General features: G+C 39.3%; 1 protein-coding gene across 11 annotated transcripts in view; it reads left to right on the top strand.

The window, feature by feature from the left end:
* DST (dystonin) overlaps nt 1–25,700 on the top strand; it is a 494,969-nt gene that overhangs the window by 274,529 nt on the left and 194,740 nt on the right. For 10 of the 11 annotated variants that reach the window (XM_030315745.1, XM_032593190.1, XM_032593189.1 and 7 more), the window contains one exon: nt 20,505–20,671. In XM_030315745.1, the coding sequence (XP_030171605.1) occupies nt 20,505–20,671 (167 nt within the window). Of the gene's footprint in view, nt 1–992; nt 2,038–20,504; nt 20,672–25,700 lie in introns of those variants that run through there. The other variant, XM_030315740.1, reaches the window with a different exon arrangement.

Here is a 25,700-nt window from a genome sequence, read left to right as displayed (position 1 = left end):
TTTTGCCATTGGAGATTGTTTCATTTTCTTTTTGAATCATTAAGGAAAGCCTCATCACACAGGCCTATTGACAAGTATCAGCAACATTGCTAACTTGCCTATTTAATTGGATATTCTTATTTAGAAAAGTATAATGAGTTCCGTCTTCTGATCAGTCTACCTAGAGAATGGCAATTATTTTTTTTTTTCTAATGAGTCAAATGATAATCTGCTTACGTGTAAGTCCAGTCATGCCATACTAATTTTCTTTTTACCACATCTGTGACTCAGTTTTAGAAATATGCACACCTTAGATAATCAGGCTCCATACTGATTTACTATTTTTACAGGAAGACCCTAGTAAAATTGCATAATATTTAACTAGGGTACAATTACAAAAGTTATATATGAAGTTTAACTGCCTTCCTTCATGTAAAAGAAACACATTCATGTGTTTCTTTTGGCTAAGCATTTTATGCTTTAAATCATAAAATTTATCAATTTGCTTATGTGAAAATACTAATGATCACATAAGGAAAATGACTTGGAAATTGGTGTCATGTGAAAATGTGAAAAATATTAGAAACTATTTTATAAGATTTTAGAAATAATTTTAATTGATATTTTTAGGAATTTAGCATTTATTATCTCTCCTTCAGCGATTGACTCATCCTGTTGGTTTTTTTTAATGGCTGATGTTTTTAAAAAGTCTGAGTATAATTTACATAGATTTTTGAGCCTTTTTTTTTTGGCAAGTACCAAAATTAGTTGTTTTTTCTTAAGAAAAAAATTATATGGTAGAGACTCTCTGAAACTAAATTTGAAAGACATTTTGTTAAATTACTCCTGTATTTGCTTTTTGTTTGCTCTCAGATTTGTTGAACCACCAGTAGTTTCAAAGGTTAATGCAAACTTTGGTAGCGTAACTGCATTTCTGAAAATCGAAAGTTAGAGTGAGGGTCAGAGTCTTCTCGTGTGATAAAGCTGAGGTTTGCCTTGAAAGCTCAGCAGCGCTGTAATTTTACCGTGAACACTAATGTTTGTCTAAAAGGATTGGTGGCCAGAAATAAGCCACGGTGTCTAATGAGACACAGGGACCCAGCTGGGCAAGATGCCATGGCATTTCTTGCGTGTGTTTTTCTCATAAGCAAAATGGCTTCATGCTGAAGAGGATGGTCACAAAGTCTGAGGAATTAGAGGTCAGAGTGGGACTTTCAGACTTAATGCGGAAGATCTAGGTAAGCCCTGGATTTTGAAATGAGTGAATCTGTGGAACTGTGATTTCCTGCAAATCAAATGGGGAATGTCTGCAGATGTGTAAGAGCTGAGAAAGAAGAACAGTATTTAGATCCTGCCAAAACTCCTTTGAGCCCTGAAAAATACTCTCCCAGAAGAAAATATTTCAGGAGAAAACCGGTCAAGACAACTGTAGGTGACACAGACTCAGTAAAGCCAAGCCAGGACAATGAAGACAAGAGGGAGAGCAGCGTTCAGCTCTCAAGAGAACAGCCTGCTTTTTCACTCAGGGGACTGGTGCGGGAGGGATCTGCCGCCCCAAACCTCACACCGGAAAGTGGTATTCGGCAAGAGGGGACAGCAGTTGTAGTTGATGATATGAAACAGAAACTTGTGCCGAGTACTGTGAGCATTCGGTCTTACCATGTGGACACCTCTCCTGCTGATGACAGTGAAACAGAAGTAAAAGTTAGTGATCTGGACGAAAGGATTCCAGAAAAGAACAGCACTCCATATTGTGCAAAGAGGAAGGAACATTTAGATGCTGTCAACAGGAGAGAAATAACATTCCAAAGGAAAACTGAGGTTTTCTCTTTACGAAAGGCAGCCAGCTTAAGTTCCATTCACTATGGTACAGAGAGATCTTCTGAAAAAAGTGGGCTTTCTGAAGACCCATCAAAAAATTATAGCAGTGTTCAAGAAAAGCATAACACTGAGAGATTCTGCCCTTGTGAGATAAACAATTTTCACTTTGGAAAAAAGAGATGTCATTCCCTCTGTACTATTGTGTTCTCTGCTTCCAGGGGCACAGATGGAAATGAGGTAAGTGAAACACAGAGTCTGAGTTGCAGGTGTAAATAAGTACTCCTGGTGCTTATAATCCGAGGGAGGTTCTGTAATTTGTCTGTTTTAAATTATTTTCATATTAGCTTGTGTGGAAGTTGGAGAGTTCTTGGTGCGTTTTATTGTCTGTAATCTTAGGTTTGGTTATTGTGATTTTTATTTTCTGTGATTTCCACATTCTTTGATCACACTTTAAACCCCTATACATTTTTGTTGTCGTCGGAAGACTTAAAAAAGCTTCATTGAAAGAGAATGCACATCTTCTGAAGTTCTCTAGTTCACATCTCTTGACTTTTCCTGTGGAATAGCTTTTGGAAACTTGTAGGCAAAATTGAATCAGAAAATAGTCATGAGAAGACAATAGCCTCATGACAAATGTAGACAGAATACAATACAGTTATCGGTCAGTGCTGGCTTGCTAATTGAGAAGTTTGGAAAAGTCAGTTCTAGTTCTCTATCAGTTTTCATGCATAGGAACACTCATATACTTGCTTTAAGTTTGTGTGTGTGTGTGTGTGTGTGTGTGTGTGTGTGTGTGTGTGTGTGTGTTGGGATGGGTAGCACGGAGGAAATCACCCAAATCTTTTGTCTCTGTTACATGAGTTGTTCCTCAGCCCCCATCTAAAATCAGAAACCATTTGGGCAGCATGTCATAGGAATTTCAGTATGATACCATCTGGCAGGAAGTTGAGATCTTTATTCCTAACACTGATATTTAGCTTCAGATGAGTTATTTCTCTGGGGTTTCACTTGTCTTTAAAACATAAACATAAGCGCAAAATGTATATTTACTTACATTTAAATGTAAGTAAAATTTATTTACTTGCTTGAGACATGTGTTACCCAAACAGCCTCTACATGTTACTAGTTGGAATTTGATGGCTTTTTCTTTAAGCTACTTCTAACTTTGTCTTTTTACACAAACTCCGGACATAAATGGGGTATGTGATGATAAACAGTCTTGGCAAGGTCAGCAGAGATCATTGGCACAGTGATAGAATCAAGTTTTATGAGGGTCAGTGTGCATGATCATTTTGGGCCTTAGCTGCTGAATTCGCTGAAGGTGTTTTTGTTTACATACATCACCACACCTTGCCAATATTATGTCATCCCTTAATATTTACAGTTTTCAGTGGTTACCTTTCGAAAAGAAAGCATATAGTCCATGTCAGCGTGAAAAGAAACGACTTAGCTGTTCCGTGTTTACTAATGCAACCTCTTGCTTTGCTTCATGTTTTCTAGGTGTTTTTTTTGTATAATTTGGCTTCTTGTAAGCCTTAAAATTTTTTCAATATTGGAAATTCTTAAAATCAAAGTCTGTTTCCTAAGTGCTACACAGACCTTCTTTTCCCCCCCTTGTATTATCCTCATGCCAAGGATTTTACTTTTCTAATTGGAATATTTTTGAAGATTTTTGAAACTTCAATGGTAAATATATGTGAAAAGAAGGTGCAAACCTGCCAGTTAGATTTGTTAAATAATTGTGATGTGGAAGTACTTACCAAAGCGTTACATCTTTCGGGGTGAAAACTGAATAGGATAGTCATTGTCTGAGGAGTTTGATGTCTTATTTTTCTGCAGTCCAGAAAAAGACTCTTCATTCTGGGGCTTACAAAGTGTCAGAACCGACAGCTTAGGTAACTTCTCTTAGGACATTCTTCCTGTCACCTTTTGAGGTGTTTGATTCTGTTTGCTTAATTACCTTGGTTAGAACTATTTATCTTGCATTGGACTCTACTTTTTTTTTTAATCTTTTTAAATCTTTATTTATTTATTTAAAAAAAAATTTTTTTTTCAACGTTTTTTATTTATTTTTGGGACAGAGAGAGACAGAGCATGAACGGGGGAGGGGCAGAGAGAGAGGGAGACACAGAATCGGAAACAGGCTCCAGGCTCTGAGCCATCAGCCCAGAGCCTGACGCGGGGCTCGAACTCACGGACTGTGAGATCGTGACCTGGCTGAAGTCGGATGCTTAACCGACTGCGCCACCCAGGCGCCCCGAATCTTTATTTATTTTTGAGAGAGACAGAGACAGAGTGCCAGCAGGGAAGGAACAGAGAGAGAGGGAGACACAGAATCCAAAGCATGCTCCAGGCTCTGAGCTGTCAGCACAGAGCCTGACGTGGGGCTTGAACTCAAGAACTGTGAGATCAGGACCTGAGCTGGAGTCAGACGCTCAACCAACTGAGCCACCCAGGCGCCCCAGACTCTACTTTTTTTGTTAGAGAATCAAATGCAAATGAGAGCCCTCAACCCCTTTATTAGCATTACAGCTCAGAAATGACTGGTTAGCTAGCATTCCTTTTATTTAATCCTTCAGGATCTTTTTCATATCTTCCCTATTGATTCCACTCTTTCTCTTGGTCATTGTCTGCAGGATTGAGGTTGATGACTTTTAAGTTAGCTTCCAAGTAGAATAGTGTACGGTTCTCTGAACTTTTATTAAACTTCGACTTAGTGCAGGCCTCTGACTTTAACTTCCCTGGTCCTATGAAATTTATCATTCTTAGTATAGGTGATCGGCCTACCTCCCCTTTAAATCCTTGCCATCCTATGCTGACCTAGAATGCTCCTCCAGGCGCAGGGGTTCTGTGGAGGTGGCTCAGCCAGCCGCTGTTTGAGTGCCTACCAAATAAAATCTCAGAGTCATGTTATATCTTGCCTCTGATCAGGAGTTGAAAATAAAAAAAAGGAGTATCTTAGATTTGTGTATTGCTTTGGAATTAGAAAAAGGATTTTAGAAACATTGTGGCTTTTGATTACCCTGACAACTGTATGAATAGGCAAAATTGACAGTTCTTCTTTTATAGAATGAAGAATTCAAAATTAAGGTTAAGTAATGTCCTTAAAGGCAGCACAGTAAATGGCAGTAGCTGAGTTGAGCTGCTCAGCAACCTACTTAGATTAATTGTCAAAGTGCTGAAGGATATTGCTGTGAGGTCAGAGCAGGGGTTGATGTTTATAGGAGTTGATGTTCATCTGTGAAGGATGAGTATTATAAACAGTGGTGGAAAAGGCAGATCATGTTTGGGAACAGGGAGGAATGAGCTCATTGCAGTCACCTTCTTCAGGGATTTATTTGTCTAAGACTTACATGCTTCCTGTACCTTGTGACAAGGTCTCCTACCTTTATCCTTGAGCTTTTCCCACAAAGCTTTCTTATTTCTCTAGTTTCATAAATCCCACCTCTTTCTAGTCTTGTTACATTGATCTCAGCAAAGATGGCTGTCTTCTCTGTTTATAGGCCATTGAATCTCTAACTGACCACATGTAAGTGTCACCTGAGGGCCTGGGGGCACCTGGGTGGCTTAGTCCATTTAGCGTCCAACTTCAGCTCAGGTCATGATCTCATGGTTTGTGGGTTCAAGCCTTGCATCAGGCTCTGTGCTGACAGTTTGGAGCCTGCTTCAGATTCTGTGTCTCCCTCTGTCTCTGCCCCTCCCCTGCTCACACACTCTCTCTCTCTCAAAAATAAATAAAATGTTAAAAAAATTGAAAAAACAAACAGATGCCTGGATGTCACCCCTGTGATTCTAATGTAATAGTTAAGGGTACAGCTCCACAGATGATTCTAATGCCCAAGACTATGGATAGGAAGGTCCCTATGCTTCTTATTTCTACAGCAGTGCTTCTCCAAGTGTAACTTCAGGGTCCTTGCAGTAGAATTATCTGGAATGTTTATGGGAAGCACCTTACCCTTGAGTTAACTTGATCAGAGTATCTTTTAGTGGAGCATAAGAGAACGTGGCATATGTTTTAGACATATACTTCTTAAAAGCATGTTTCCGGGTGCCTGGGTGGCTCAGTCAGCTAAGTGTCCAACTTCAGCTCAGGTCATGACCTCGTGGCTTGTGAGTTCAAGCCCCGCGTCGAGCCCTGTGCTGACAGCTCAGAGCCTGGATCCTGCTTCGGATTCTGTGTCTCCCTCTCTTGCTCTACCCCTCTCCTGCTCAAGCTCTGTTTTTCTGTCTCTCAAAAATAAATAAATGTTAAAAAAACATTAAAAAAAAAGCATGTTTCTTAAAAATGCTAAATTTTGGGAACCAGCATCACCCTAGCTTAGCATTTGCATCTTGTTCTCTTCTCAATGTAGTTTTTCTTTTTTCTTTTCTTTTCATTTCCTTTGTTGTAATATTTACTTATTTTTGGGAGAGTATTAGTGGGGGAGGGCCAGAGAAAGGGGGACAGAGGATCCGAAGCAGGCGCTGTGCTGACAGGCTGACAGCAGTGAGTTCGATATGGGGCTCAAACTCATGAACTGCCAGATCATGACTTGAGCTGAAGTCGGATGCTTAATTGACTGAGCCACCCAGGTGCCCCTCAATGTAGGTTTTCTGATAAGCAGTGCGGATTTGGGGCCCAGGAGGCAGGAGGTCTGAGTTCTAGTCAGCCTTTGCCCCAGAGAGCTGTATGACTTGGACTTTTTAAATTTCTTTAAGCTCAGTTTCATTTCCTAGAAGAGGAGAATATTGGACTAAATCATGAAACTGCTATTAATAATAATGGTATTTGTTGAGTCCTACTATATGCCAGACACTGCACTGTTGTGATATTTAATCTTCAGAGCAAGTCTATGGAATGGTTCTATTTTTAGCTCCATTTTACAGAGGAGGAAACTGAGCCTTAGGAAAGGTAAATAACTTGCTTAAGTCATTCAACCAATAAGTGGAAGAGCTTGACCCACATATTTTTACCAAGCTGAACTCTTAACCTGATACAAGTTACCTACCTTTTCCCGTATACCTCTCTTTCACTTTTAAATATCTATGAATTCATGTATGTAACTGTGTACCTTTTTGTTTGTTTACTGTTTTCACCCTTTCCTCCATCTCTCTCTTCTTTTATTTCTCTGTCAGGCACTTATTATGTACCTGTTATATATTGAACCAAAACGAGGCACTTTGAGAGTAATAAAACATAGCTCTTTTCTGCGTGGAGTATATCCCATTGTTTGTGTAGAACAAATGACAGGGACCATGACTGTAAACTTAGTCACCTGGAAGTTAGGCCTCTGGGATGGTAATCATGAAGAACTTTAACTTCCCACCATACTGCGTAGCCACATATTAACTAATGAAAGCCAAACTCTTCCTATGTTCCTTTTCATCTTTTGGTGAATTGCCAACGTATAGTTCAGTAACCAAGGAAAGAAGCCAAGGAGAGAGGATGAGAAATAAGGAGTGTGGATATTGTATAAATTATATTATCAGTCTCTAAATAATGAAGAGTTTAATTTTTAATTAACTTTCGTATTTTAAAACTTAAAAAAATTGAGAACCACCTCAAAATGTTAGAAGAATATATTAATGTTCAAACTCGCTAAAATATAATTATTTGATATTATTTTCTTTGGCCAAGTCTTTTATGAATCTTAGACTCCAGAATTCTTTATTAGAATTCAAGCACTAGGATAAAATCTAAATGCTTTTCCTTTTATATGATAGCTTTGGTCTACTAATTTTGAAAACAAAGGTAATTTGGTTTACAGTTGACTAACTCATTCCTTTCTGAACTATTTCATCTTTTAAAATGAGAAGGCATTTATTAATTTTTAAAAATGTTTACCGTTGTTAGTTGTTACTTGGATTTCATAACCAGTTTCTGAAAATTTAGTTATGAAATAGTTGCATAGAATTTGGGTCTTTTTCAGTATTACAATGCTTTGATCTTTTCAGTTAAATGAAGGACATGCAAAAATTTAAAGCCTTTGGTGTACAAGGAGAATAGTTATATTTTCCCCCTTATTTGATTAAGAAATAAATGAGCATTTCCTGAATTTAAAGCATTAGTACTTGAACTTTATCAACTTTTTGCTTTTGTCCTTTATTTAACTCTTCCTTTTAGGGAGACCGTTATAGCCAGACAGAATTTTCAAAATATTTGTGCCATCTTTGCTGTTAAAAATATTTTGTGGAGCATTTTCACACATTTTTGAAACTTGGAAGCACTGACTAAAAATGTGTTGATTACATTTGTTTCTGCCAAAATAGTTAAAACATCTTTGAAGAGGTTGTCTTTGGAAGCAAACATCTTGGCTTGGAAATATTTGCCTGTGTTGACAAACTCAATATGGGATTTGCTTTTGTCTGACTACATTGTCGAGTAGTGTGAATCAAAGAGTTTATGCAATAGTCCCCACCTGGTGCACAGTTACCTCTGCTCACTGGGGGCACGTGCTGTTCTGAACCCTTTGTGTGTGTTGTTTTAGGCTCTCAACATCTCCATGAGGAGATACTTTACATGGGAAGAAACTGAGGCCCAGAAAGGCCACAGGGCTACTATGTGGTGGGGTCCGGAATTGAACACAGGTCACAACCTTCCACGGCTCTGTGCCAGTCTTCCTCTCATTGTTACACTTTTACTCGTGAAACAATTATGTTAAGAAATTCTGGAGGTAGAAGAATTTTGAGGTCCATTTTTTCCAATGTGCAGCTTTCATTATTCTTCATACCAGAACTCTCTCAAATAGAATATAACCTCTTTTATTTTAACAAATATATGAAGGAATTGAATTTCCTTTGATACCACTCTTGTGTCCAACCCTCTGAAACCAATAGTTGTTTTGTGTTGTACAAGGAAGAACATTTGATTAGCTATCATTTCTGTATTTACTGTGTCTGTTAAATCAGTTTTGCTTTTATAAAATGAGATGGTTCACTGGTAGGCACAGCTTTTTCTGGAATGTTTTAAGAAGTCAGTACAGATTTGGGGTGGCAGAGGAAAGGGAACTTAGGAAATCTTGAATCAGAATACTAAAATTTAACCCAGTCTTATTTTCCCCATCTGTGAAACAGGGTGGTGTGTTTTGAACATTAAATGAGGTAATATATGTGAAAAGGACTTACTTAACTTCTGGTTAAGTACTTGAGAACTTCTATCTTATTAGTGTCTTCTGCTGCTGTGGAAAAGAGGAAACATCTTGTAACCATCTGCTGAGTAGAAAAGCTATATGTTTTCCAAATTCGTAACAGGGCATTTCTTTCGTTCCTATGGACATGAGGCATTATGCATAAGCAGAGTAGGCTGCCTCCTTCTGTCTCCCCAACTCTACTCATCCTCTCACTATATTTTAAGCAAATATTTACTGAATACCTATCATTTGTCAGACAGTATATTCATCTAACTCTGTAGTTAAAGATTTTGTCAACCTGTCAGAATAGAAATAACCCCTGGGATGAGCCAATTCTTGGAGCTCATATTGGTTATGGGCACCTTAGTACATGTACATTTCAGAGACATTATTGTTAGTAGTTCTGGTATGAGAGTAGAAGAGAGCATGATGCCAGGGGGAAATCTACCATTCTGTGGGGGAAATGCTGTCAGTTAAGGTGTTGTGTTTAGTGAGGAAAATTACTGTGAACCCTGACCTTCAGTTTATGTCAGAGATCCAAGGGTGTAGCTTCCTCTGAAAATGTGTAGAATTTTATATATCAGCTACTTTGCCAGGATAGAGACTGAGAAGCTCCGGTGAAAAGGGTCTTGACTTCAGGGGTTAAGGCAAAGGTAGAGGGTGCTCTTTCGTGACCTATGTGTGGACAGCCATTTTCCCAGCAGAAGGCACACTGAAAGGAAGCACCCACTGTGGCTACTGACCCAGAGAAAAAATTAGTGGGAGTTGTAAGGATAGATTTCTTTTGTAAATGTGAAGGAGAAACTTCTTGCAGATTCTAAATTGGAATTTAGAAGACCCAAGTCCACACCCTAGGCCTTCTACTAGCATAGGAGATGCTGGTCAAGTCACTTCACTTCTTGTAGCCTCAGCTTGCTCACAAGTGAAACGAGAGAATCCTCCAAGTGCCTTTGGGTACTTTCAGCTTGAGTTCCCCTGATTCCTTAATCCTTAAGTATAGTTATAGCTTTCTCTAAGCTAAATATCTTAGTTCTTTTTACTTCAGAGATGTTGCCTTTCCCATGTTACACATAAGTTATTTAAGTAGTAAATTTGATTAAGCTTTTTAATCTTTTCAACAAATTGCAGTTATTAAAAAAATAAAAAAATAAATGTTGCATGATTTGCCTTGTATAGAAGAATGAAATACATGCATTTTTTTTAAAAGTGAATCTTTTAGGGAGTATCTGACTCAGCTTTGCAGTTTGGCTGTTCTTGTGTTCTTAGTGCATGCCAGAACCATGACAACATCTGTAAAAATAGGGTGTTCCTATCTCCCAGTTGTCTGGTGGCATTGACTTTGCTCAGAGGACTTTCACATATATGGCCTCAGCTGACCAGCACAGTGAGGCTGTTGCAATTCAGTTAGCAGTAAGTGGGTCATCTAGTAATAAGCTGTGAATAAAATCAGAGTGTGCTATGAGATGGGTTATGTTGGCTTGTTTTCTTTTATTGGAAAGGCATTTTGAGGTAGTCTGTTGTGTCAAATTTATGGAATTGTTTTAGAAAAATGATTTAGATGAAGCTCAGTTTCACTGCTTAATGTTGGGTTCTCACTGAGTAGTCTCTGGGCTTGAGCTTGCTGCTGGGTACTTTTGTGCAGTAGTCAGGGCATTCTATTATTATTGGAAAGCGAGCTTAATTGGAAACGTTTTACTTTTCTAAAATGACAAGTCTTACATGACATGACAGGTTAAAACTCACTCATCTCAAATGAAAACATGAAACATGTTTCTGATCTTGCATTATATATTCCCTCCCTCCACTTATTCAGCAGATATTGAGCACCTAATCTGTGTCATGTTAGGCAGAGTATGAGGAGAATGTTCCAAGGGGAGTAGTAGCTTGAACAGAGGACCCTAGGAGAGAGGGAGCATGTGGTTCACATGGTTCAAAGTTCAGATGGTTCGATCATAGAATAGGAAGGAGATGGCTTGAGTCTAGAGAGAGCAGCCAGGGGCACCTGGGTGGCTCAGTAGGTTGGGTGTCCGATTTCGGCTGAGGTCGTGATCTCACAGTTTGTGGGTTCGAGCCCCGCGTCGGGCCCTGTGCTGACAGATCAGAGCCTGGAGCCTGCTTCGAATTCTGTGCCTCCCTCTCTCTCTGCCCCTCCCCCACTCGCACTCTGTCTCTATCTCTCAAAAATGAATAAACGTTAAAAAAATTTTTTTAGAGAGAGCAGCCAAAACTGAACTGGAAAACTGTGGCTGTGGAGTCAGGAACAACCTGAAATGGCATTTGAAAGTAAGCCAAGACTTGGTGCAGTGAGACTAGTTAGGAGACTATTACTAATCCAGACACTGAGGCTTAGTTCCAGAAGGAGGTGGAAGCTCGCTTGAGCCCAGTATTATTCCAGGTGTCTCATGACTGTGTCTTAAAGGATGTCCTTAGTATTGACATTGGAGACTAGAGGTGATGGTCCAGACCAAGGATAGTAATTATTGCCACTCGATAGTTTGTAGTGGGAAAAGAGAGAAAACAGGGAATATAAGACCCTCCTCTCCCCTAGAAACAGTCTTGGGACAGCTAATATATCCATGTTACTGATGCTCGTGTCTTCCTTAGGGATGTGGGAAGCTAGCAGATGCATGAGTTTGAGTGGCACAATGAGTCAACGCCCATGGGGAGGTTTCAGGAGAATTGGAGCAACTCATGCTTTTATGTTTTGAGAATTCCAACACTGGATTCTTTGGTTCCATTTGCAGAAGCAAACAGTCCATTTGTTGTTGGGTGTGTATTGTGTCTCTGAGCTGTTTGGTGAGACTGTGGTTCACATTTCCTGATGGTGCTCTATGAGGCATTTGGTCAGATGTGCACTATGAAACAAAGCTCATCCCTGAGCAGGCACATGCCTGGTTCTACCGCAGTTAGAACTGTGTGAATTTGGGTCAGGCTTTCTTTCTTCTCTTTGAATAATGTCTGCACCCTTTCCCCCTCCCCTGCCCAGAGACTTCTCCTAAAGCCCCTTGGGCCTTCTTTTAGTTCCATTTATTAATGTTTCAATCATTGTATGTTGTCTCAGCTCTGCCAAGAGGAAAAAGGGAAATTATGTAGTAAAATCTTAGTGTTGAGTGTAAGGGTAGAGGTGATGTGGGAATAAGGGATGTGAATGTAGGAAAGAGTATGAGGGTTTTTGTTTTGTTGGTAGCATTTTTTTTAGGCTGAGGTTTTTGGTTTTTTAATTTCAGTTTTTCATCTTATATGGAGTGAAAAGAAAAAAAAACAGATATGGTGACTTCTTTATTTTCAAGGCTCAGGATCCTGAACTATGAAAATGACTTCATATACTTGGTATCTGGATTCTTTTTTAATGCCCTAAATGGTTTAAAATAATTTTGCCAAAATATATAGCCAGCAGGCATATTTTTAATTCAAATGGGTTTTGGGACTTCCTATCCAAATGGTTAGATTTTTCTGAGATTTACCAGTAGGAACAATACTTTTAGAATCCACATTTGGAGAACCCACTGTCTAATAACATGACCATGCCATTTTTGAGAATGCCTTATGTTGTGTATTTTTAAAGCTTGGAACTGTTCTCTGTAAACCAGCTTTTGTCAGGGCTCTGGAAAATACTTGCTCTTCACATAAAAACCTTGTAGATTTCCAAATTTCGGTTTGGACTGTCCTCTTGGAAGAGGAATACACATAAATAGAGTGGTGGTAGACGGCCAATTACCCTTTCTTGCTCTGGCCATGTCACGGCACAACCACATTCTTGACTTTATGGGAAGGAAATAACGTTTCCTCTGTAATTCAAGTGAAAACTACTTACTGAAATTTCACATTTAAAGCAGATAAGCCAGAAAAAAAGTCAGTGAAGTTGCTTAGTTCAAAAATTAAGGAAAATAAGCAGAAAGAATTATTTTGATTATAGGTAAAGTGGAAAGCCAGACCAAAACTTGACAGTTCATACGAACTTCAAATTTCCAGTAGTGAGACTCAGTTCTAGAAGAAGGTGGAAGCTTTGCTGAACCCCATACCATTCTAGACTTATCATAATTTTGTCTTAAAAGATACTGTAAGATTGACATTGGCATTCACTTGGACTTGGGATATAAAGACATTTTAATTCAAACATGTCACCCTCCTCCCATCATACTCTTCCTTGAACTTGGAGAATACTAGATTTAGGTTATTTTTACACAGTGCCAAAATAAGTTTTTTGGAAAATGCTGCCAAATATGTCATTTTTACTGTTTGGATAGTAAGCAAAAACCTACAAAAAATGGTTGAGTGACATTTTTATGGGTGCATCAGTTTTTTTGCTTGGAGTTTGCACAGTGTAGGTAATAAAGCCTCTCCTTCCTGTGTGGGACCTTGACGTATATGCTAAAGCAGAAGTGATCAAGGGTATCCTGGTTGCCTGAATGAAATAATTTAAATTCCAGAGGTGACTAACTCAATCACAAAGATATATGCTCATGGGCATTTACTGTCTATTATGTGCCAAGCAGTGACAGAGTTAAGACACTGTAATGCTAAAATGAATAAGACATTGTCATTTTGTGTACGTTTGCTCACATATTAGAGGGACAGAAGATAAATCAACAGATGATAATAATACACAACACGTGCTATTACAGTAGTGTGTGTATGCGCCGCTGTGGAAGCAGAGAGGATGGTGGGACATCTCTCACAGACCCTGGAGATTGAATCAGCTGGGGCTTTTTCAAAGAGATGGATGAGTGAAGGGGTTGAGTGGGATGGCAGCTGGTGAGGGCATTCTGTAGGTAAGTAGTAGCATATATAAATGCATAGTGTCCTGTGGAAATGTATTGTTCTTGAAGGAACAAGAAGTGGTTCAGTGGGGCTGGAGTATGAGGAATTTTGGGGGGTGTGTGTTGAAGGGGAGGGAGGAGAGAAGAGGCTGCATAGGACTGTGTGACCAATTGAAGATAGGTACAAATGGAGATAAAGGCATTGAGGATGACTTCAGCATTTTTGATTTCCGAGCAGCTGGGTAAATGATGAGGCCATCCTCTGAGCTACAGATACAGAAGGAAGAGTGAGATGGAGAAAGAGAAATTCAGCTTTCTCTATAGTGGGTTTGAAGAGGTTGTGAGATAAAGCACAGTGAAGCCAGGTAGATGCAAGTTCAGGTGTTACTTCTACCTGTTAGTAGTTTGTGTGCACTTGAGCAAGTCACATAACCACTTTGTGCTTCATTATCATTTGTAAAATGAGATTGTATCTAATGATGATGAGATGATATTTGGGAAGTGCTTCAACACACTGGCTCACTGAAGTGCTCAATATATGATTGGTTTTACTATTCTGACAGAAGTGTTCATTAGGGAGTTAGAATTTATGGGTCTTATGTTCAGGGGTAAGTTTTGGGAGCAACATGGGGATCCCAGAGTCATTGGTATGAGGGGGGAAGTTGAAACCATTGTAGATGGTGAGATTGTACAGGAGGCGTGAGAAGAAGCGGGGGTGCTGAGGACTGAGCCTGGGGAATAGCACTAAAGGAAGGGTAGCAGTGGAGCCTCTACTGCAAACTGAGAACGAATGGCCAAGGATGCAGGAGGAAAACCAGGAAAGAGTGACATCAGGAAAGTCAGGGAGGAAGACTGCCAGTGACAGATGCCTCAGACAGATCAGGAGTGGAGAATGGACAGATTGGAAAGCAACCCTTGAGCTCTTCTCTGTGATGTTTTCTGTCATTAAATTGCAGGCTCCATGAGGGTGGTTGTATGACCAACTCCTCGTAGTGGTACTAGCAGACATTTGTGAGTGCTTATTGATTAAGTGAGACTATGGAAGAGGAGGTCGTAGATGATTGCTCACAATATCTTTCAGCTCTTCAGGTACCACGTGACCTCCCTCCTTTCGTGCTTACAACTTGCTCTGTTACATTTTACCATCTGATTTCCTTTTTCTCCTGGGAAAATCGAGTCACAAGCAGGAAGCTCCCTCACTTTCCTGTCTGGTCACCGCTACTTAGTTTTAGTGGAGTGATTGGGATGGAAGCCACATCACAGCAGGTTGAAGAGTAAAGATAATAGAGCTAAAAAATACAAAAATAAAGTCTATTTAAAAAACATGAAAATTACAGAGGGTTTTTTTTCTTTTGTTCAGTTGCTTTACTGGAAGAGAGAGACAGTGATAAGAAAAGAGGGAATTGAGTTTATAAATCTTGTTTATTTTTGTTTTAGGATGGAAGAGATGGGCATTGTCAGTGTGGAGCCTGATGTGGGGCTCAAACTCATGAACTGTGAGATCATGACCTGAACGGACATCAAGAGTCAGATGCTTAACTGGCTGAGCCACCTAGGCACCCTGAGATGGGCATTTTTATTTTATTTTATTTAAAAAAAAATTTTTTTTTCAACGTTTATTTATTTTTGGGACAGAGAGAGACAGAGCATGAACGGGGGAGGGGCAGAGAGAGAGGGAGACACAGAATCGGAAACAGGCTCCAGGCTCTGAGCCATCAGCCCAGAGCATGACTCGGGGCTCGAACTCACGGACCGTGAGATCGTGACCTGGCTGAAGTCGGACGCTTAACCGACTGCGCCACCCAGGCGTGGATGGGCATTTTTAAATACTGAGAGCCAAGACCCAGATGTGGAGGGGATGATTGATAGAGTGAGAATTCCCCAGGAGACAGGAGGTGGAAGGATTCTGAGCATATGAGAAAAGCAGGTCATGCAAAAGCCAAGTTTGTGGGTAGCAAGGCAGGGCAGTGAGGGAGTTCTTACTCATGTTGCTATTTTCTCGATAAAGAAGGAGATTAAAAAGTGAACGCTAAACGTAAATAAGGAAGTGGTACGGTAGGGAATTTCGTGCAAATGGTAAAGGATATTGAAAGAGAGATTGTGAGGGATAGAAAAACCGGCCAATTAGGACACCAAGAAAAAGTGCCAGCTTTCTTAGCGTGCTTAGCTGAATTGCAGACCTGGAACCTGTGGTGGCAGCAGTCCACATGGAACTGCAGTTTTCTAGTAGAGCTTTATAGCATAGGGAAGAGTAGGGGAGACGTGCAGCTGACTTGGCCAGGATTGCGGTTTGGCTGGGGGCTTGCAGGGCAAGGAGAAGGGTGTGAGGGAGTTGAGGAAGTTGGTTGAAGTGGTGGATCACGTGTTGCAGGCCAGCTAGAGAAAGAGGTGAAGATAGAAGAGGGCTCATAGAATGGATCATAATGAGGCATATCAAGCAATGTGAGATGTAAGTGAAGCCAGATAAGTGGTTTTTACCTAGGGTTGGGGAATGAAAGTGGTAGAAGAACAGGAAGTCACTATCGGAAGTTAAATATCGGAGGCGGACTAGTTCTGGTGTAAGATGATGAGGTCCAGGACGTAGCAATAGATGTGTGAATGGATGTAGTGGAGAGAAGAAGGACTGTGAGGATGTGGCACAGCATGGAGCCAGGTACACACTGAGCCAGGTGTCAGATCTTTGGGGGATGCAGGAATCTTTTTTTTTTTTTAATTTAAATTTTAGTTAGTGCACAGTGCAGTGCTGTTTTCAGGAGCAGAATTCAGTGATTCGCTTACATACAGCACCCAGTACTCCTTACAAGTGCCCTCCTTAATGACCATCACCCATCTAGCCCATCTCCCACCCACAGGGATCATTTTTAAGGAGAAGAAGGTGGTGATATAAGAGTGAGTGGCCTACAGTGTAAAAGTGAGGTCTTCGTACCTATGGGTCACGGTTTGAAAACTATCATTTTTGCATCACTGGGGGATTAGAATATGCTTGCCCTGCCTGGTGGTATGTGGGACTTGACCGGAGGTGAGAGGGACAGACCAAGTTCAGTAAAATAGTAGAGGCAGTGAAGGTACTGAAGTTTTAGGAGCCTTTGTTTACCCTGGAATAGATATTTCTGGAAAGCTTGAGAGTGGTGGCAAGCTGGGTCAGGAGAGATGAGACAGGGATGAAATACAGGCTCAGGAGGCTCAGTGACAGGAAGAGCTCGAATTTGGGTGGTAGCCAGCAATGACCTGGATGTGAGGCATGAGGGCTTCAAGTTTCCAAAAGGAACTCTGGTGTAAAGGATTTTGTTTGCTTTAGGTGCTAGCTGACAGATTGTTGGTGAGAAACTTTAAGTGGCAAATACTACTAATAAAATTGTGGTGGGAGAAGCTAACATTTGTATGCCAGGCACTGTGCTAAGCATTTGATGTGGATTTATTTTACTGAATCTTTAGAACCACTCAAAAGAGGTAGAAATTCTGTCATAATTTAAGTTTTTTAAATGAGGAAAACGGATTTTAGATGATGTGGATGGCTCTGGGTTGTGGTCCCGTTTACTCTTGGAGCTGGAATTTGAACCCAGGCAGCATGAATGGAAACCTTCTCTGGTCTCCGTATTGACTTCAGGATCTGAAAGGAGGAAGCTTGATTACTTCCTAGAACCACACCTAACCTTTCACTGAGGGAGGGTTCAGACTGTTGTGCTGAATGCATAGATTTTAAATCAGGGGTCATCAATGACAACTGCAGACATAAATTTTAAAGTTTAATTTATTTTTCATTTTGGTTTTGATTGCACAGTATCATGAAAAGTTTGATATACTCAAGAGAGGTAGTAGTTAATGGTAACAGGACATTTTAAAAAATACCTTGAGTTTCCCTATAGGAATAATACTCAGGTAATTGGAAATGGCAGGAAAAGCTGAAAATGAGTCAGTGTGTTAGTAGTCTTTAATTATGTTAAAGTTTGGTTCATAATATTTGAATATACATTTGAAAATCATAGCTTTTTAAATAGTGTATGCATGTGTAATAACCTGAAGTAGTGTGTGGGAGTAACAATCTGAAATTCATCCATTGGAAATTTATTTAATTAGACTATACTGCTTTCTCCTGGTTGATGTTTAGACCTTTTTTCGACCTCAGAACTCCCCCTTTAATATCCTTCCTGGGATAAAATGCTGAGCAGCACTTGAACCTATTAAACTTACCTTGTAGTTGAAATTTACTGACTTCCCTTGTGAAGAGATAATTCAGTGACTGGACTGGCATGGAACGTTCTTGACCAACAGAAAATAGTCCCCCGCCTTTCCAACTCTCTCCCTTTTCTTTATTTAGTTGTGATTACCACCCACGGAGCTCCCTTGTGGTAAGGGTTCCCAGAAGCAGTTGATTTTATAATTTGTAAAGACTAAGAGAAGCCTCTTGTGAGATTTTGCCGGGAGGCATAACTTTCTTGTTTATAGTTTCCTAGATTTGTTTCTCTGAACCCTTGTTTTTATAAATGTTGATTTGCTTGAGGCAACAAATTTAAAAACTTTTTACTTCTCAGGGCACCTGGGTGGCTCAATTGGTTGAGTGTCCAACTCCTGATTTCAGCTGAGGTCATGATCTCATGGTTTGTGAGTTCGAGGCCTGCATTGGGCTCTGTGCTGACAGTGGGTAGCCTGGTTGGGATTCTCTCTCTCCCTCTCTGCCCCTTCCCCACTTGTCACTCATGCTCTCTCTCTCTCAAAATGAATAAACATTAAAAAAAAAACCTTTTTACTTCTCTTTACAGTAGGAGAATTGGGAGAATAATAAAGCCAAATTTTTGCTTCTCCCTTTGTAAAAAAAAATAATAATAACCACAACAGTAAAGTTGCTGACATTACACTGTGTTCGTGTTGAATTCTCATGACATAGCTTAATAACTATTACCATCATTATTTTACAAGTCAGAGGATGGTCTTGAAACAGTTGAGTAACTCGAACATAAATGGTGAAGATGGAATTTAAACTCCTGGGATGTACTAGAAGGGCTCTCTAGCATAATTTCAGATCAAGGTATCAGTTGGAAGTTGGGGGTGGAATAACATTGGTGATTTTTCTGCTCTTTTTTTCCCCACATTAAAAAAAAAAAGGAATTTGTCCTGTATATACTATATAATGTGTTCATGCATGCACATAGTTCTTTTCATGCTGTGGAGATTAGCACAGGTTCTTAGAAAAGATGATTAAATTGAGACCGTGAGCTCATATTTATTTCTTTTTTTGTTATAAAAATAATTAATTAATTTAGATCGAGCAAGGGAGGGTCAGAGGAAGAGGGGAAGAGAGAGAGAGAGTCCCAAGAAGGCTCCACACTGTCAGCACAGAGCTGGACAGGGGCTCAGGCTCACGAATCGTGAGATCATGACCTGAGCCAAACTCAAGAGTTGAACCCTTAACCAACTGAGCCACCCAGGCACACCCTGAGCTCATCTTTCAAATCATTTGTCAAGGAGTATGTCTCATACTGTGGCTGAGAGCAAGCTCCGCAGGGCATGGAGATCTATGCAGAATATTGGAGAAAGGGTGTGTGTGGCTCCTGCCATCATGTCCAGGTGGTGGTGTTAGAGGCTGCCAGGCCTGGCGTGGGCTTTTGCTGCTGCAGCCTGCACCAGGTTCCTGGTTGGCCTGGCCTCCAGCCCTTGTGGCAGCTGGGAGGAATAAAGGGCTTCCTGTCTGAGCCTAGCATTGCTGCATGTCAAAGGCTTTCTTCAGTCTGGGACTGTAAAATTTTCTACTTTCAGTTCTTTGACTCTGGCTCTTCTGACCTCTGACTTCTGTGTTGTATTTACAGTCTCTGGGCAAGACTAGATTGACGAGAGTCTTAAACATGATCTGCTTCTCCCTCCTACCTCCTCATTTTATAGATGAGGAAGTTGACTCACAGACATGAAATGTATTATTCAAAGCTGTGGAGTAGTGGCCAGAACTAGAAGCCAACCTCATGACTTGAGTTTTTTTTTCCTGTTACAAAATGACTTGTGCCTCCCTATATATTGCTTCCAATTCTTTATTTACTCATCCTGATCCTGGCTTCCCGCCTGTCTTTCTTGATCCCTTGGCTTTCATCCTGCACTGATGGAAGGAGCAGTTGTTTCTTGGTGTTAATCCCAGCTTTGGAATCACTGTGTGACCCCTGGTAAAGTCACTTTGTGCCTTAATATCATTATCAGCAGATTAAGTAGGACCCTTGTTAGAGAGGTTCTTAAGAAAATGTCAATCATGTGAACTGGTGACCTGTTTTATTTAGTGAAAGAGACTTATAGAAAATTAAATGAAAATGAACAAAGTATAGGGAAAAAAATCAGTTAATGAAGGTATCCTGTTGAGTAAACTGAGAAAGGACTCATGAGAAAATTAAAGAGACTTTAGGTCAAATTGTTATGTAATGTAGTTAATTGGGGAAGGTACTAGTTTCCTTCTTTGTTCTTTACACAGAATACCTGTCAGATCAAATCCTGCTCTGCAGGTGGTAATATAGATTAGTTTGTAGGTTTTACTTTGGATCCATTTGAACTTGGCAAAACCTTTGGTTGGATTATTTTACAGATCTGATTAGTAAAGAGGAATGTAGAATTCTCAGTGCTGTGACATTTTGGCATAATAAAAAAAAATTAGGTGCTTAGGTTAAATCCTCCTTTTCTATCTATGAACCTCTTTGAAACTCAGTTTCCCTGTATGTAAAATGGGAAAAATACATTTAGCTTTCCAATGAGAGTTATGAGGACTAAGTAAAATAACACTAATGAAGTGCTTGGTACATAGTAGTTTCTCAGTCTGAACTGGCTTTCTTCCTAATATTTTAACACTTTCTGTTGTGTTTAGATATCTGATATCCATGTTACTGGAGAGTCAGAGGATATGTCTGCGAAGGAGAGATTGCTACTGTGGACACAGCAGGCAACAGAGGGTTATGCTGGAATACGGTGTGAAAATTTCACTACCTGCTGGAGAGATGGAAAACTATTTAATGCCATCATTCATAAATACAGGTATGGAATTTGTGGGGTCTATTTTCTTAGACAAATATGAGAAGTGTTTCTTCCATTTCCAGATTTTAAAATAACCTTTTATTATTATAGAAGCAATACATGTGCATGGCAGAAAGTTAGAAAATATAGACCAAGTACAAGTAGAAACATCAGATTCTTACCACTGCGAGATCATCACTCTAAGCTTGGTGCATACACACAGACCACAGAGCTATATCATATCTTTGGATTTTGCTAGTAACTTGGAAGACAGTAAGCTCTGATATATAGAGTCTTCAAGTGGATGAGCATGATTGTACAAATGGAGAACTGATGAGTTGTAGGGTAAGGGTTTAGTTCAGACTTAGAGCTCACACATGCCCAAATTACAGTCTCCTACACTGGTTACTCTGATGAGTAGCTGGGTTCAAAAGAGGAAAACTTTGGGGTCGTAAACAGTTTTCTGGATGAGAATTATTAACAACTGAATCCCCGTTAACACTGACATAGCACTTACCATAAAGTGCCAGACACCACCCTAAGCAGTTTTTACATATATTGATTTATTTAGTTCTTACAGCATCCCTATATCATCATTCCCAGTTACCATACAAAAACTGAGGCACTGAGTAAATACTTGCTTGCAGTCACACAGAGCAAGTGGCAGCTTTGAGATTCAGACCTGGGGCCTCTGGCTTTTGACTCTATGCTTTTAATGTCTTCTAAGGAGCTAGAGCCCCAGAAAATATTTATTGAAAACAATACGTGTGTTGATCTCAGTAACTTTTCAAAAAATTATATCGTGTTGTTGAAGAATGTCTTCCTAAGTAGAGTAAGCTTAAGCTATAGCTCATTGGACTAACAAATTTATTTGATAAAAATAATAATTATATAGAATAGTTAATATTTTGATAACTTTCTACATGTGGGGCATTCTGTTCATTGTTTTCCATATGTTATCCCATTCAAATCTCCTAACAGTCCCACAAAACAGGAACTGTTATTATCCCACTTTTGCAGAGGAGGAACCTTGAGTTTGCCAAGGTCTCGCTGCTAATACATCATAGAGCTGAGATTTTAATCTCGGTCTGCTTGATTTAAAATCCCATTCTCCCCATCTGTCTCCCTTCTCTTTCTTTTTTTCTTTTCACTCCCCTGAGGACCTTACTCTCTTTCCATCTTTTTTTTACAAAGGGGAGAGATCTTTTTCTCTTTCCCTCTTTTTTATTTTGGAAATTTTAACATCAATCAAACTGTAATGAATCTCCCACGCATCTGCACCCAGAGCCCCTTTATAACACTGTAATAGTCTGCTTCTTTATGGAACGACATTTCAGTAGAGGTAGGTATAGTTTGCCTGATTAGTAAGAAAAATCAGAATCAACTCGCCTACACTTGTTGAAAATAAAGTACCAGATCTCCTTAAGTAACACAGTGCCAAGAGGGTTTAGTCGGTACAGACATTGCTGTCATCCTACTGCACTTCTATGTGACTTAAAACATGAGGCCATCAGAAGGCTGCATAATTGGATATATTTTATACCTGGGATGGTAAGATCTTGGCCTTTAAATAAAAATATTTGGATTGTTATACCTGAAGGATTTATGTCATGATGTACCTTTGAGTGTGTGCTCTTTTCTCTTTGAAGTGTTTTAAGTAGAAGCAAAGCATTTAGAAGCCAGCTATTATTCTAAAATAATTGACTTTTAAAAACAGTGGTCTCCGGACATTGTCTCTTCAATACTTGTGAAAGAGTATAAGTACAAATTAGTATATACATGCTGTGTGTTTTTCTCCTACATATGTGTCAGAAATGCTGAAATTTCCTGGGGAAGTTTAATATTATAGAGCTCATATTGCTTTAGGAGAGAATTTGGATCTTTTGAATATTATTTGCTTTGAACTTTTAATTTGACAGAGTGATCATTTTAGAAAATTGTTTAGCTTTACTGGAGCACCTGGCTGGCTTACTCACTGGAGCATGTGACTCTTGATCTTGGGGTTGTGAGTTCAAGCCCCACGTTGGGTGTAAAGATTACTTAAAATCTTTTTTTTTTTTTTTAAAGAGAAGAGGGGCATCTGGGTGGCTCATTTGGTTAAGCATCTGACTTCTGACTTTGGCTCAGGTCATGATCTCATGGTTCTTGGGATCGAGCCCCATGTCGGGCTCCACACTGGCGGTTTGGAGCCTGCTTGGGATTCTCTCTCTCTCCCTCTCTCTCTCTGCCCCTCCCCTGCTCTCACATGTGCATACGTGCGTGTGCGTGCTCTCTCTGTCTCTCTCTCTCAAAATAAATAAATAAACTTAAAAAAAAGAATTGTTTAGTTTTAACTTTGAACTTTGATTTCCTAGTTGGCTTTGTTTTCCCTTGTTAGAATTCATGGTAGAAATACTGAGTATCAGGTTTAAGTGCTCACAAGATTTCTTTGTTGCTTATGTTCATCATCATGTGCCTCATAAAATACTACTGTGGCCTTTTTCACTGGAAGAAACTTTTCATGTGTAGAACTGTTTTTAGCTAAAAAGTACTCGGGCTTTTCTTTTTACTTAAAAAATGATCGAGTAGTTTTCTTCTAGCATGTGTAAGAAATGGATGGGGTTGAACTACACATAGTTTTCACTGTTAAATGCTTTAAAATACTCTAAAGGGGAAAGAGAAAGTTATAAACAATTGAAATATCACTGTAAGAAGATTTTTGGATATTGGACAGCAATAATCACATTTAGAGAGTAGTGTCTAATTTATAGTTGTTTTTACTTGATAATTATTCCCCTAAATTTTGTGATGTATTTGGACTTGCTGTGGAAACATATCCATTTAATTGGGTTTGGGGGTCTATTTCTAGATTAAAAGTTGTTTTTTATATGAGTTTCATGTGACTTATGTAATAAAAATGATCTGAGGTGGTACATGGGTTTGGTTTCTACTTAAATACCAAGCCTAACTGTATGGAGTACTCGGTTGAGAAGGATCTTGACAGGGAGTGAGGGCTTAGCAGGAAAGAACCTTGAGATTCCTGGAGTGGATGGGCGGAGGATTGTGGTGCCACTCATGAAGCAAGTTTGCACGCCCCAGAGAGCATATGAAAGATTTCTCTGGGGATTGCAAGGAAAGTGGATACTCTTTGTCATTTCAACTACTTTTTTAAAGGTTTTATTTATTTATTTTGAGAGAGAGAGAGAGAGTACTAGCATGAGTGGGTGAAGGACAGAGAGACAGAGAGAGAGAGATAATCTCAAGCGGGCTCCACATACAGGCCTCAATCTCTTGAACCATGAGATCTTGACCTGAGCCGAAATCAAAGAGTTGGACGCTTAACCTACTGCGTCACCCAGGTGCTTCCTATGCCCCGTATTTGTCATTTAAAAATAAACAAGTATTGTAGTAAATGATCTGGTCAGATTTTTGTGTACACATCTCCTGAAGATTTAGAAATATTGATCTGAAATGGGGACAGAATAATAGCACCCTTCAGATTTTGTGTTGCTGTCAATACTGTCAAAACTTAAGTACATTAATTTGGATTGCCTAGCATAATTTTATTAGTGTTCCCACATAGAATATGACTTATGAAGTGGAGAGAATGTTTGTTAACCCCAGTAAGCAGTACTCGACTAACATGAAATAAAAAAGAAATTTTTATAGTAAGAGTAATTTATAGACATTACACAATAAAAACCATCCCTGAAGTTAAAAAGAAAGTAACTGTTGCATAGAAGGCACCCAAGAAATATGTGTGGACTGTTGACCATGTATCAATTTCTGTGTTAGCTGTTTTTATATATGGTAGCTTTTAAAATGATCACAGTCCTGTGAAATAGATGACACTATTTCCATTTTTATCTGCGTATTAAATGATCACATTATTAAATTACTGAAGAAACTGGGGCTCAAAAGGGAAACTAATGTACTCGACATACCTTTTAAATGATGGAGGTGACAGTTCAGGAGTCTCAAGTCCTCATATGCTTCTGTGTAACTACTTACCATAATACCCTGCAGGTAAACTAGATATCCAGAAATGGAACTGTTGACCTGAGCAACTGTGCTAGGGCAGTGTTGAAAACTAATGATATTCAGCAAAGATACATGAGAATTCTCGATGAATTTAAGAAATGTCTACATGAATAGTATATATATAGATGCCAACTAAGATCTTTGTCCCTCGTAAGAAATTAGTGAGGGACATCAGTCACATAACTTAGAATTAGCCGTCAGTGAAAATGGCATTAGCAGCAACTCATAATGTGAGGAAAATTGTAGATAATAAGAGAACATTAAAACACTCAGCATAAGTGAGAGCAAAACCACAAATGAGCTGTTCTGTAGTTTTGGGTATGTCATATTATCCCCAAGAAGGTGAAGAGCCTGGATTATGCAATGGGTAATAAGAATGATAAAGTACTATGATATAGTGGAAGAGATTACAAAGGATAGCTCTTATAGGTTCTACTTAAATAGGTCATTGATTCAGATGGTAACCATGATTATTGCTTATCGTTGTGAGCATGGTGTAATATATAGAATTACGGGATCACTATGTTGTATGCCTGAAACTAATACAACATTGTATGTCAACTATCCATCAATTAAAAATAAAATAAATAAATTTTTAGGAAATTCTGTTCCTGATTCCTTCTAGGAAATTCTGTTCTATTTTAGGAAATTCTGTTCCCGATTCCTTCTAGGAACGTCTGTTTTTTGTGTTCAGTTTTCAGTGGAAAGAATTCAAATAATAAAACTACCACATATCTGTACTAGTTTGCACTTGTTTTGTTTGTATAGTTTAAATTTTCTTGAAAGCGTATTAAAATCTTTACACTGAAAACCACAGCTGGTAAGAGATCTTAGGTAAATAAGCCTCACTCTTGCCCCTAACCTTGGTTTTCATTCAAAAGAATAACAAGGTAGACTGGATTTGATGGACTTAGATCAAAAGGATGTCACAAAAGCATCTGATGAGTAAGTAGCTTATGAGCAAGAGAAGTAGAGTTAACTGAGAATCAACAGCCTCTGGGATTCTAAACTAGAGTTTGGATACAGAGGA

The sequence above is a fragment of the Lynx canadensis genome, chromosome B2, assembly GCF_007474595.2.
Source record: "Lynx canadensis isolate LIC74 chromosome B2, mLynCan4.pri.v2, whole genome shotgun sequence".
NCBI lineage: Eukaryota > Metazoa > Chordata > Mammalia > Carnivora > Felidae > Lynx > Lynx canadensis.
The sequence above is the reverse complement of the archived record's forward strand: the minus strand, read 5'-3'. Positions and strand labels throughout refer to the sequence as shown.